This window comes from Octopus bimaculoides, chromosome 2 (assembly GCF_046866305.1).
Source record: "Octopus bimaculoides isolate indiv1 chromosome 2, ASM4686630v1, whole genome shotgun sequence".
Classification (NCBI taxonomy): Eukaryota; Metazoa; Mollusca; class Cephalopoda; order Octopoda; family Octopodidae; genus Octopus; species Octopus bimaculoides.
In genome coordinates, this window is record NC_142929.1 from 84,824,972 (window position 1) to 84,838,167 (window position 13,196).

A 13,196-nucleotide genomic window follows, 5' to 3' on the forward strand; every position below is an offset into this window, starting at 1 on the left:
ATATGGGCTGTTACTGCAGTTTGCTATAGTGCACCCATTCTGAAATGAATATGAGCGGAGATTGACCAACTCGATCACACTATCTGAAAGATGATGACAATGCATGGTACTCTCCACCATAACATGAATGTACACAGGCTGTACATGAAGAGGGGTAAAGGTGGATGTGACCTGATAAGTGTATGGGAGTGCATAGACAGTGAAAGAAGAAACATGACAGTATTTTGCAAACTAGACCTGATACAGTATGCTACTAATGCAGAAGGATTTATTAACAAAGGAGTTGAGAGTGCTAATTCATTCCAGTCATGAAGAGCCAATGAAAGAAGAAACACTACTCTGCAAGGAATTACATGAAACTAACAACTTAAAAGACCAAAATACCAAGAAGTGGCTCAGCAAAGGTGACGTTAAGTAAAGGACTGAAAGCTCAGGACCAGGCATTGAATATCAACTCAGTGAAAAGGGATAGATACCACACAGGTGCAATGAACCTCTGCAGAATGTGTGGGAAGAAGGTCAAAAGCCTGACTCACATCATTAGCACTTGTGAAAGTCTTGTGCAGAAAGAGTACAAGCTCAGATACAAGATAGCCCTAAACCTTCACTGACTACTGAGCCAGATGTATGGATTGAGTTAACAGGCACTTGGTACCAATATAGACTGAAAAAAGTAATGGATGGAAATGGGAAGGCAAAGATCTTCTGGGACTTTGATTTCCAGACAGACAAGGTGTTAGAGCACTAAAGGCCAGATATAGTAGCCTTTAGGAGGGACAAGCAAGAGTACCTAATAATTGATATAGCAGTGTGAGATCAATATAATGTCATGAAAGAAAAAGAAAAGGTCAACAGATATGGAAACTGGAAAATTGAGATCGCCAAGATGTGGTAGCTATGAGTGTCAAATATAAAGGCTGTTCCTGTTGTCATTTAAGCATTGGTTTCAATAGCGCCCAACATGAAGAAACATTTGAAAAATTTAGAAATACCCTACTATCTTGGTGTGTTGCAAACATCAGCTTTACTTGAAACTGCACATACCGTGCAAAGTGCTGTCTATCCTTTGACAGACAGCACAAATCCCTGGTATACGCAATATCTTCAATCTACAAAATGACAATATTGGATACTGAGTGACGTCTTCAATAATAATAATAAATGCCCTGAAGCAGTGGCTCACATGGTTTCCAATCTTAACTGATTGGAAGGGTTAACATGTACATGTTTTGTCTGTGTAAAAAATGGGCTACAGGAAATATTCTGCTCAATACTGCAGATTTGCTTGCCAGTTGCTAGAATAAAACCAGTTGAGCATAACCCTTAATGCACCCATGATCATCAACAGGAGTAGTGAAGGAGAATCATAGTCATGTGTTGAGAGGAATTCTCTGGGGTTTGAATAATTCACCTGTGGAAACATGGGTGCTTCATTTATCATCCTTAGACAACACTTATTCAGGATAGGTTACTCGACCTGAAGAAAATTCTAACTGGGCTCCCACCTGCAAGGCTATGCACTGTTTATTTTAATATGAGATCACCATGTTGTGCACATATGGTTGTGATGCGTATGCTTGGTGTACTCTTAATAGAAGGGTAGTTATGATGGGTATATTGGGATTCATATATTTGTTGCCCAGTGTTACTTTGATTGCATGCATTGCTCTCTCATTCTATAATAATAATAATAATAATAATAATAATAATAATAATGATAATCCTTTCTACTAAAGGCACAAGGCCTGAAATTCAGTGGGAGGGGACTAGTAAATTACATCGACCCCAGTGTTTCACTGGTACTTAATTTATTGATCACGAAAGGATGAAAGGCAAAGTTGATCTTGGCAGAATTTGAACTCAGTGGCTGACAAAATACTGCTAAGTATCTTGCTCCCTTAATAACAATACCAAAAATAATGACAAAGGATATCCCACCAACATAGTCAATTACAAGAATGAAAACAAACACGGGCAACAATGGCAACAAAGCCACTGTGACTATAAGAAATAATCAAAGAGAACAATAGCTTACAACAGTGCTACCACCAACAACAACAATAAAAGCAAATGATAATAATACTGATAACACGCTCTGGATATGGCATGAAACTGCATCTGGTTATGGCATTATGATGCGGGAAGAACAAGGTTGCCCTTAACCTCAACTACCTTCAGGTCATTGTTGGGCAAAGTGTAATACCTGTAAGCCCACCCTGAGACATAGAAATACCAGATTGGCATCTGGTGGGGTTAAACCTGTCTCATGGGAGGAGGGGTCCACTTAACCTTTGTTGGCAACCCCTCTAGAGAAGGTGACTCAATAAAAACACCGATGGTTGTGCCACCTCAACACCAAAATTTTCAGGAGTAAAAATGTCAAATACAAAGATATAAAACAATGGATTGAACAAGACTGGCACTAAAAACAATGTACATGAGGGTAGGTGTGGACTCTTGGAGCCTTGGCTAGCAATTCAACTAGTGATGGTGTCATGATAAAAATGCTGGTGATTGCACAACCTTACAAATGCTACCTCTAAATGAGTAATGTCAAAATTAAATAATAATCACAACTGTGCTAACAGGACTGGAACTGTTAACAGTGAAGGAGTCGCATAAGGCAAGCAGGGAGTATATGGTCAAGCTCTGGCAGGTCATCATCAAGCTATTGATCATGAACAAAATTGCAGTCAAAAGTGCAAAAGAAAAAATGTAAACAAAATAGTAACAAAATGCTGCCCGAGAAGTGAGCCAAATAGAAGAGGCTTCATGAATCAAATGAAGAGAATATGGGATGAAAAAGGAGGTGTCAAAGCATTTGCTTAGCGACTGATAGACCAAGCAAGAGCAATCCATAGGAATGACTGGATTACGGGAATAGAGGTTGAAGAAATTCAGAGAAACATAATAAAAAAAGAACAGAAGCAGCAGCACAGAAAATCTAAAGACAGTTAAAAAAGAACAGGTGATGAAGCATGTAATGGGAGAAAAGGACAAGAATAAAATACAAAGAGAGCATGTAAGAGAGATCGAAGAGAATCCTCTGCATGGCCAATTTTGAGAGCCACTGAAGATGTAAGGTGAACAAATTCCTGGGCTTGGTTAAAAAAGGGGCAATTAAAAAAAGAAACAGAAGGCCTAATTGTAGCAGCCCAAGATCCGGTGATAAAAACAAACAACTTGAGGAAATATATATAGAGAGAGAGCATGTGTCAGAAAAATGCAGAGCCTGTGGAACTTGGAATGAGACAGTGGCACATACTGTGGAAGAATGCCCCAAGTTGGCACAGAAAGAATGTAAGAAATGGAGGTAGAAACAGGTTATAAAAGTTTTACACTGAAACCTGCGCCAGAAATAGGGATTTGAAGCTGGAAACACATGGTACAATCATCGAGTTGAAAGAGTACTGGAGAAATGTAATATTTGGTGGGACTTGCCTATTTAAACAGACAAGAAATTAGAAAATAACAGACCAGACATAACGATTGTAGATGAGGAAAAGCAAAGTTGCTTACTTATTGACCCATCATGCTCATTTGCTTCCAGGATCGTAAAGAAAGATGAAGAAAAACAAAAAAAAATATATATATACAATCCCTTATAGTTTGAAACAGGAAGAATTTGGAGTAAGCGAACAGTATAGGTTGTGCCTATAATAGTTGGTACGTTGAGAACAATAAGCCGAGATATAGAGAAATGGCTGAAGAAGATTGAAATAGAATGCCTGGTAGAGCTCCTACAGAAAGCTTGTCTCTTAGGGACAGCAAGGATTATCAGGAGGGCTCTAAGCACTTGAAAGACTGCTGAAAATTTGTGGATACCTAAGGTTGCAGGTAGTAACCTGCTATCCACGTGGTTCCTACCAGGAAAAAGACTGAACCTGAGCCAAACCAAAATAATAATAATAATAAATTAAATTGAAGTGGAGGAATAAGTTCCAAGCAATGAACTTATGGGCAATATCTCCTGAGATATGGAGCAGGAGTGTTACAATGGTGAACAAAGGAACTACAATTCTTAGATAAGAAAACTACTGACAATACATAATGTGTTCCACCTGAAAAGTGATGCTTACAGGCTACACCTTAGAGAAAGAAAAGAATGTAGGGAATGATAAGTTGTGGGGATCATATTCAGATAGAGAAACACAATATTGCTTCATATACAAAGAATACAAAGGAAGCATTACTTGCAGAAATAAAGAAGGCAGATCTATTACATGTGGAAAACAGTCAGGACAAGAAGATGCAAGGTCAGTGCTTGAGAGAAAGAAATATCAAAATACAAATAAAAGATAGCAGGAGTTACAAAAAAATGGATGCCTTGATATGTGCAGCATGAGAACAAGCATTAAGAACTAATTATATCAAGCACCTGTAGAATATGTGGCAAAATGGAGAGACAGTGTGATATATTTTAAGTGAATACTGTTAAAGCGGCCCAGAGAGAATACAAGAGAAGGCATGACAATGTTGTCAGAGTGGTCCACTATGTAACAAGTTTGGATTGGAAAGAACAAGAAAATGGTATGGGCATGAGCCAAAGAATGTAGTAGAAAATGAGTTAAGGTCCTTTGGGACTTCCTGATCCAGTGTGATCACATTAGAATTCTGATATTGTACTGGTAGACAAGAAAGAAAAGTTACATCTGATAATAGATATTGCTTGCCCTGCTGATAGCAGAATCATCAAAAAGCTGTGGTCAGTGAAAAGAGTGTATACAGTTTCATTATTGTTGGTGCCTTTAGGTACAGTGAAAAGAGTATCCACAAAATTCTTGAGACTTGAAAAGAAAGTACCACCTTAATATACAAGAAGTCAACAGCAGGTATAGTAATGAAACCTCCAGCAACAATAGGAGTATGTTAGATATAAAAATAATAATATTTTGAACCTATGTAATATTTTCTCAATAATGATGGAAACTTGCTGGCTCTCAATCTCTCATCCTAGCTATCCTCCTTCAAAATAATGCTATAAGTTAAAATATTCCAATGTTGTTTTTCTGTTTTACTGAATTTTATCATCATTACTTGGACTAATGCTTCCAAATGCAGTAATTTAACTATTAAACATTTTTTTTTACTCTTCTTCATCGATGTTAGAAAGTTGCTTGTATGTCTTATATTTTTGCTCTGTTTTCTTTTTCTCATCATTGTTGGAAACTTACCCACTCAATCCTACCTCCACTACCTATATCGGAAATATTCCTTTTCTTTCTTGCAAAGGATTTTGTCCAATGCTTTAACAACTCTTCCAGCATGCCACCTTACTACTACTACTACTACTACTACTACTACTACTACTACTACTACTAATAATAATAATAATAATAATAATAATAATAATAATAATAATTCACAGACATGACAGAGCTGGGACCTATATACACTGGAAGCTATGCCAACATTATGGAATAGCAACAGAAAAAAGATGGTATAAACACACGCCAGAAAAGGTCACAGAAAACGAGAAAGCAACCATACTCTGGGATATGCCAATACACACAGATAGAGAAATTAAGGCAAATAGACCAGATATAGTTGTCAAAGATCATGAAGGAAAAAAATGCCTTCTAATTGATGTTTCAATACCAGCAGATGACAACGTTTCTCTAAAAGAAATGGAAAAACTTTCAAAATACAAAGACCTGGAAATAGAGATAACTCGAATGTGGAATCTAAAAACAGAAACAATTCCTATCATAGTAGGTGCCTTAGGTATAATAAAAAAATATTCAGACAAATACATAACAAAAACACCAGGACTTACAAATATATATAACATACAGAAAATTGCACTACTGGGTACTGCACACATTCTACGCAAAACACTTTCAATACAGTAAACATAACAGCACCACAGCAAACCACAGCACATACCCAAGGCGCACAGAGCTGCGCTCGGTAGTGAAGTGAAAGCACGTTATAAAAATAAAACTACTGAATAATAATAATAATAATAATGATTAATAATGATAATAAATAAAAATATGATGGCTAACAGAAAAATGTGAAAAACAAACATGAATAAAGGATCAACAAGAATATTAATTTGCATCAGTCATCTTACAGATAAACATAGACCACACCCTTTAGCAGGGAACTGGGTGGAGGTTGAAAAATCTGAGACTGGAACAAACTCCAGCCCCAGCTTCACAAAGGATCAATGCACCAAGGTCAATTCTGCAATGAGGCCCTCAGCATAATGCACCATTAGTTCCTCTCCCAAGTGGAAGGCTAAAATGGACTAGGGAAGAGTATGAAGAAGTAATGGAAACAAGATGGCTATAAAGAAACCCTTAACAGAAATACCCCAGTGCAAGACCAAATTGTGATGCCAGCAAACTCACTAGTGCGAGACGAAGCATCATTAGAAATAAAATGTTGACTGACTTTGAATTAGATACTATCAAAGAAAAAATGGAAGAATACAGACAACTTGTCAGGAGCCACCAAGAGAATGAAAACCACGACAAGTCAAGACATTATGAAAAAAACACCACAAAAGAGAATATTACTAATGAAGCAAAAGAGGCTCCAGAAGATGAAAAGAAATGAAATGAAACAAGAAATAGTCAAAGGAACACCAATGAAGGATAAACCTCTAGTTCAAAAAATAAGAAAAGCATTAATATCATTAACAAGGCTGTTGACAAGATCCAAAAGGACATAGCAAGACCACTGTCCATTATTGAAATAAATGAAGTCATCTATGCATCTGCAACTATTATAGTAGAACTGATCAAAATAAAACAGAAGCAACATTCTCAGAAAGGCCAGCAAAAGTACAGATGGAAAGACAAAACAGAGAAAGATATCCAAAAACTTAGGGGATCATTGTCACTAGTTCCAGAAATAGGAAAGGGAATCATTATGAAAAACTGCTAAATGGAATAAATTGAAAAAGTAATACAACATAAAAAGAAAAGAGAACTTCACAATAGCAAATAAGTCCTGAAAACAACATATATAGGCCAAAACACAAAGGCCTAGGCATATGACCAAAAGAAACAACTTCTATAGACACAAGACCTTAAAAGAATGTGAAAAAGAACTGAAGAAAAAGAAAAATTGATGTAAGCCAACCACTAACCATTGGAAAGCTGGCAAACTTCTGAGGTAACATCTAAGAGAAAAACAAAATCCATAAAGATATAAAATGGATCCAGAAAGAACAAGAGCCTAATACTGAAGTTGAAGACCAAGCCTGAACTGATATAACACTAGAAAGAACTACATATGCCATCAATAAAACAAACAACTAGAAAGCAGCAGGGTGTTATGGAATTGCCAACTTTTGAGATTAAGAATCTAGTTAGCACACACAATGACCTCACATTGACACATAATCACATCCTCTCTCTCTAAGACTGAGGAGACTGCAAAACCTATTCAACTGAATCTTAATTATTTATATATATATATCAAGGATACAAAAAGGGTATTGAAGCTATGGCTGTAAGGATAAATTACTTATCAATTAAACCTCTTGGAAGAAGTGAAGAATGGAAGGAAGAGCCTCTCCACAACATAGGTAAGTTACAAGAAAGCTTTTGACAGTGTATCCCATACCTGGATTGCAAAGCATGAAAAACCACCTCCCACCTGAGCCATGAAAAAGGTACACTGACATCATGACCTTATTAAAAGTAGAATATCACAAGGGAACTCGCACTCACCCCTATTATTCTGCATTAGACTTGCTTCCCTTAACATTCAACACTTAGCCACAACAGTGGCTATGGTTACCAAGTAGTAATGGGAAAACTGAATCTTTGATTTTATATGATTTCAAAACCTTTGCTAAAAATGATAACCAACAAACTGGACTCCTCAATGTAGTAAAGATCTTTAGTGATGACATTGGTATGAAATTTGGTCTAGATAAATGAGCAAATGTCACCGTCAAACATTGAAAACTAACCAATACCAGTAATTAAAACTTAATGTCAACACCGTTATAAATGAATTAGAACATGGTGTCAATAAAAGTGATGAAATACAACACACCTTACTGAAGAAAAAAAAATATTACCAGAGAGTCAGAATGGTACTCAGATCTAAATTGAATGCTGTTAACAAATTTGAAGTCATCAACACATTGGTAGAAAATAAAAATGCTATCATACAATGGAATAAGCCTATTCAGACATCATTATGAAGGATAGGAAGGAAAAGAAATACCCAATAATAGATTTTGCAACACCATCAGAGAGAAATATATCCACAAAAGTCACCAAAAAAATTATCAAAGTGCAAAGACTGAGCAATGGATGCTGAAGTAATACCTATTATTATTGGTGCTCTAGGGCTCACGGAAAAAGGACTCAATGAATTCTCAACAAACTGCCTGGTAGCATCAACATTCATGAGTTTCAAAAGATTAGCATCCTGGGAACAGTTTGCATGCTCAGAAAAACGCTCTCCATTAACTAGTAATAGCACATCCTTTGGTGCCCTAGGACCACTGATTGGATTTTGGCTCTATAAGGAAGAAACAGGAATAGGAATCAGTAAATCATCATCATTTAACATCCATTTTCCATGCTGGCATGGGTTGGACAGTTTGACTGAAAACTGATAAGATGGATAAATAATAATAATAATGATAATAATAATAATAATAATAATAATAATAATAATAATAATAATAATAATAATAATAATAACAACAACAACAACAACAATAAAAAAATGAGAAATGTCAGAACTAAGTTGAAAAGATGAAGAAATTATGATAATTGAAGAATTTGACACAACGCGCAAATTGTTATTTCAAGGACTGACAGATATTAGAACTGAGACTTGCATGGTAGATCTGCAGGAAAGAGCAATCCTGTATTCTGCGAGAATCCTACAAAAGATTCTTGAGATCTGAGGAGACTTGTCACAAAACTGCTAATACAGCATGGAAAAAGATTTAGCAAAAGTAATAAAAAATATAAAATATCAAACAAAACAGACAAAAATCCATCTTGAATGCTAATTCCAGTGTACAAGAGTTTTTTAAGAATAAAATCAAAAATATATTTTAAAAGAATATTATGAGTTTATTTGTCATACAAAAAGTTATAAACACACTCATAATATGTTATGGGGAAGGAGGAGTAGATTAAAAATAGCCACAAATTTATATCTATGGTTTCAATAAAAAATAATAGAGCCAATAAGCTAATATCAAAACATGAATTATGGAAAATATTTTGAGGAAGTTAACATATAAAAAGTTTAAGCAGCTTAAGAGAAAGATTCCAATTACCTACAAAGTTTAAGACAGCTCAGTTATCAATAAGAATTCAATGTATAATCATCTAGGTACAAATATAGCTAAGACACAAGAAATTTGTAATACTAAATTCTACAATGAATGGATAAGGTTACAAAATGCTTTGCATTATATTAATAAAATAAATAAATAAATAAAACAACTAGAAAATAGCAAAACTGGTTCAAATCATAATAATCTTAAAATTTAACAATAAAGTAAAATTTCTATTATTGACTTAAACTGAATATCATCTAATCTAGTTAATTAAAAACATTAACATTTGTTAAATAAAAGAAGGTTCTATTTCAGTCAGTTGATAAAAACTGGTAGCATCTGGCTAGACAATTGCTACAATAATCTATTGTGTTAGTGGCAGATTTTCTTTCACAAACTTTATTTCACATCTAGTTAATTTTTTAGTGATATAGTTTGATAATTTTATATTAAGAAAACACTCTTTTGGCAGATCTATAAAGGACACACATTATTTGTTACTAGTTTGGTAAAATTTGAATTCAAATATTTAAAAAATTTGTTTTTAGTGATTGGTGTACAAGTGAATGGTAAATGGTTGCTTACATCCTGAAACAAATATTTCAAGTCAAAATGAAAGTAAATTCAAAAGATCCCAAAGGAAGTAAACCCACATCTATTTTCTAGAACTATGGTATATTCATAAACCATCTGACAATATATGCTATCATTTTAGCATTCACAGTACATTTGAAAATCATTTAAAATCCTAAACCTATGCATTTCATAGACTTTCATTTTTTACTTGGTCTCTTTTTAATTTATTACTATGAATTTATGATTGCAAATATTTTAGTTATTTTGTTACTGAAAGTGATTAATTCATTCAAGCCATTTTCTTAGGTACCCAAATTTAAGTGTCATTCTTTAGAAATGTAAACATATGTCATTAAAATCAAAAATAAATTGATCAATAAAATATATGTTGTATCAGAAATAACACAATCTAAATGAAATTTACACAATCATTGTTAATTTTTCGAGTGATTGTGGTGCACACACCACAACATGAACAACAAATACATGCAGAGCAAAATGTGCCAAACTCAATAATACTTCTACTGTAAAGCACATGAATATACATACCAGTAATCCAATGATCTTTTGAGAGAGAAAAATGAAACAAAAGAAAGATCAATACAAAAAGACAGGAGGCACAAGAAATAAAATAAAGTAACACTACACACACACATCTGCCATCCACCAAAAATAAATGTAAGATATCAATATTCACAAGCAACAATACTTTAACAATGTAAAACATAAAAGGCCACTCATTCTTTCAAACTGTTGGAAAACTATTTCTGCAGTAACACAATTTCAAAAACATCTGATATAATTTTTAGAACTTGCTTGTGCAACAGGTAAAATATTTAAATTATTTTCTTGATAAATTTATTCCTGGAAATTGTTGATTCAAAAAAACAAACTACTTATAAAAAGATTATTGGTAATTACCAGAATAAAATAAAATGAATATCCAACAAAACTCGCACCTCACAGAAATAAACAGATTAAAGATATAGTTATTTTGAATTGCTAACAGATAGAAATCTATAATAATAAACACAAAATTCTGTCTGTCCAGGACCCTTGTATCTCAGTCTACATTTGCTCTACATATACCTTTTTGGAATCAGGATGATCCTGAGATTGTAATTCTGCCCTTCATTTGGTTCTTGAACATTCAGCATTGGGATCTGATTTAAAAGCACTTGAGTTGCTATTTCTAGCAGGTAAAGCTTGGTTGACTTACGCCATCCTGGTTGGCATTTGTCAGATGACATCAGAGATCAAGGGGGAGATAAATGACATTCGCTTTGTTAATTTTACATTGAGATAAGAACTTTGGGACAAATTGACCAACAGTTGGAATTCAATTTGGGATTGGAACATTAAAATTACAAAATTAATTCACATTCGTCTTTAACCTCTGGTAAAACACTACTGGGGCATATAGTCATTACAAACGTATTATAGTCATGCTATTTAGCTCGCTTTAGTTTTGGACTGCAGGCCCAATTAGCAAGAGCTAGCTTAAAGGTCCACATGAAGTGTGGCTTTTAAGATAGTATTCTAATAAAATAGAATTCTCTGTAAGCTAACTAAAAGAAAGCAAACTGATGCAGCATTTATATAAGAGAAATCAATTTAGTGTGCACAGGATGTCTAAATGGAGAGGGTAAGGCAATTTTCTTTTTAAAAGTCATTTTGACATAATATTTTTTGCAAAATTATATAAATTATTTTAACAAAATTTTGGTATAACTAATTGAGAGAAAAAATATCCAAAATAGAATTTTAAAGGACCTACCTTATCTAAGTACTTATTATCAGTTCAAAAGTCAGCAAAAAAAAAAAGAGAAAAAAATGGGGGTGGGGTTTATCTCAAAGTAGAAAAAATTAGTTCACACATAATATTAGAAATAAATTATATCATTTGCAGTACTATATATCAGTACTATATATAAATTATATCATTTGCACTTCCAAACCATCTGACTGACCAATCTGAAGTTTTAATTCATTCTAATAATTATAAAAATATGTTAAATAAGTATTTTAGCAATGTAAAGGATTTGTTGAATTAAACTATTCTAAGTTCTCTGTTAGGAAAGCTAAGCCCTGTGGTCACTTAGTAACAACAAACAGTAGGAACACTTACAGATTTTGACATCCATCTTCCCTATATGAATAAGATTTTTCTTTGCAATATTAATGTAAGAAATAAATACTGAAGAACAGTTATGAAAAACAAATTCATTTGTTCTTATTTTCTCAAATAATTTTAAAAGAACAACAAATTTCCAAGAGTAAATAATTTTAAGAATAATCTGCAGAGATAAGTTGCCAACATGAAGTGGGACTGAAAATAATGAGTAAACTATTTTCAGATAATTTCTATACAGTCTTGCAAATGTGTTTTCAGATAATAGTAATTCTAAAAATATTTTCACATAGAATTCCTGTTCAAAACATATAATTTTGTTGCTTTAGTACTTTACTGTGATAAATATAGGAACCCATTTAGAATTTCTAGAAAATATGATTCGATTGTGAAAGAAAATGATAAAATAATTTCTTTTATTTTGCCATCAGGACCACTCCAAAAACATGTGGATATGTACATTCAAAGTTATATTATAAACGAGGGATGGGTCAAAAGATACATTATGGTATATTAAGAGGTGTTAAAATTTTATGTTTTAAATTACACAAATAAGTAAATATACATATTTTTTTGTCTCAGCTAAGAATTTATCTTGCAGCTATTCCACTAGAAAGAAGGCATCAATGGCAATCCTTCCTGATAAAAACTCAAAAGCTAATTTTCTTCCCTCTGCTATAATTCTCTGTTACTTTCATATCTTGGCTCATCAGTTTGATACCTTTGAATTGCATCTTTCTGAAGTATCTTTTTTGCACCTGTTAAAAATACAGCTATGCCAGTCATTGGGTATAACATTCTTTGTATTATCTGATTAATTATGCCGGTGACGAGCACATTTTTACTGGATATTTTCAGCATATCAATGACTATACTCAATGTTTCTGCTCAGCCATATGACCATGGTCAAATTGTTAGTCATAATAAATATATTGTAGTTTTGAAAATGTTTCAACATTAAGAAACTGAATATTAGTAGTTAGGTTGACAAAACTAAAAGTGATATGTAATCTAATATCTCTTTTGACTTCACTTCTGAAGTTGCAATGAAGAAGCTATGGTGAACAATGATCTCCAGAAGTTTGACTATGTGGTTAAGTTTGCTCCCACTGTGCAACACCCTGAGCAAATATCTTCTACTACAGCTAAAACCAACCCAGGGAAACCAGTTATGTGCATGTGTGTATGAGAGAGAAGGAGAACAGAGAGAGAGAGTGGGGA

The 13,196-nt window shown here is 33.7% G+C and overlaps 1 protein-coding gene across 1 annotated transcript in view; it reads right to left on the bottom strand.

Moving 5' to 3' along the window:
• LOC106872534 (cdc42-interacting protein 4 homolog) overlaps window positions 1–13,196 on the bottom strand; it is a 298,471-nt gene that overhangs the window by 49,528 nt on the left and 235,747 nt on the right. Inside the window, exon 9 of the mRNA XM_052965856.2 lies at window positions 10,394–10,408. Within this exon, the coding sequence (XP_052821816.1) occupies window positions 10,394–10,408 (15 nt within the window). The remainder of the gene's footprint in view (window positions 1–10,393; window positions 10,409–13,196) is intronic.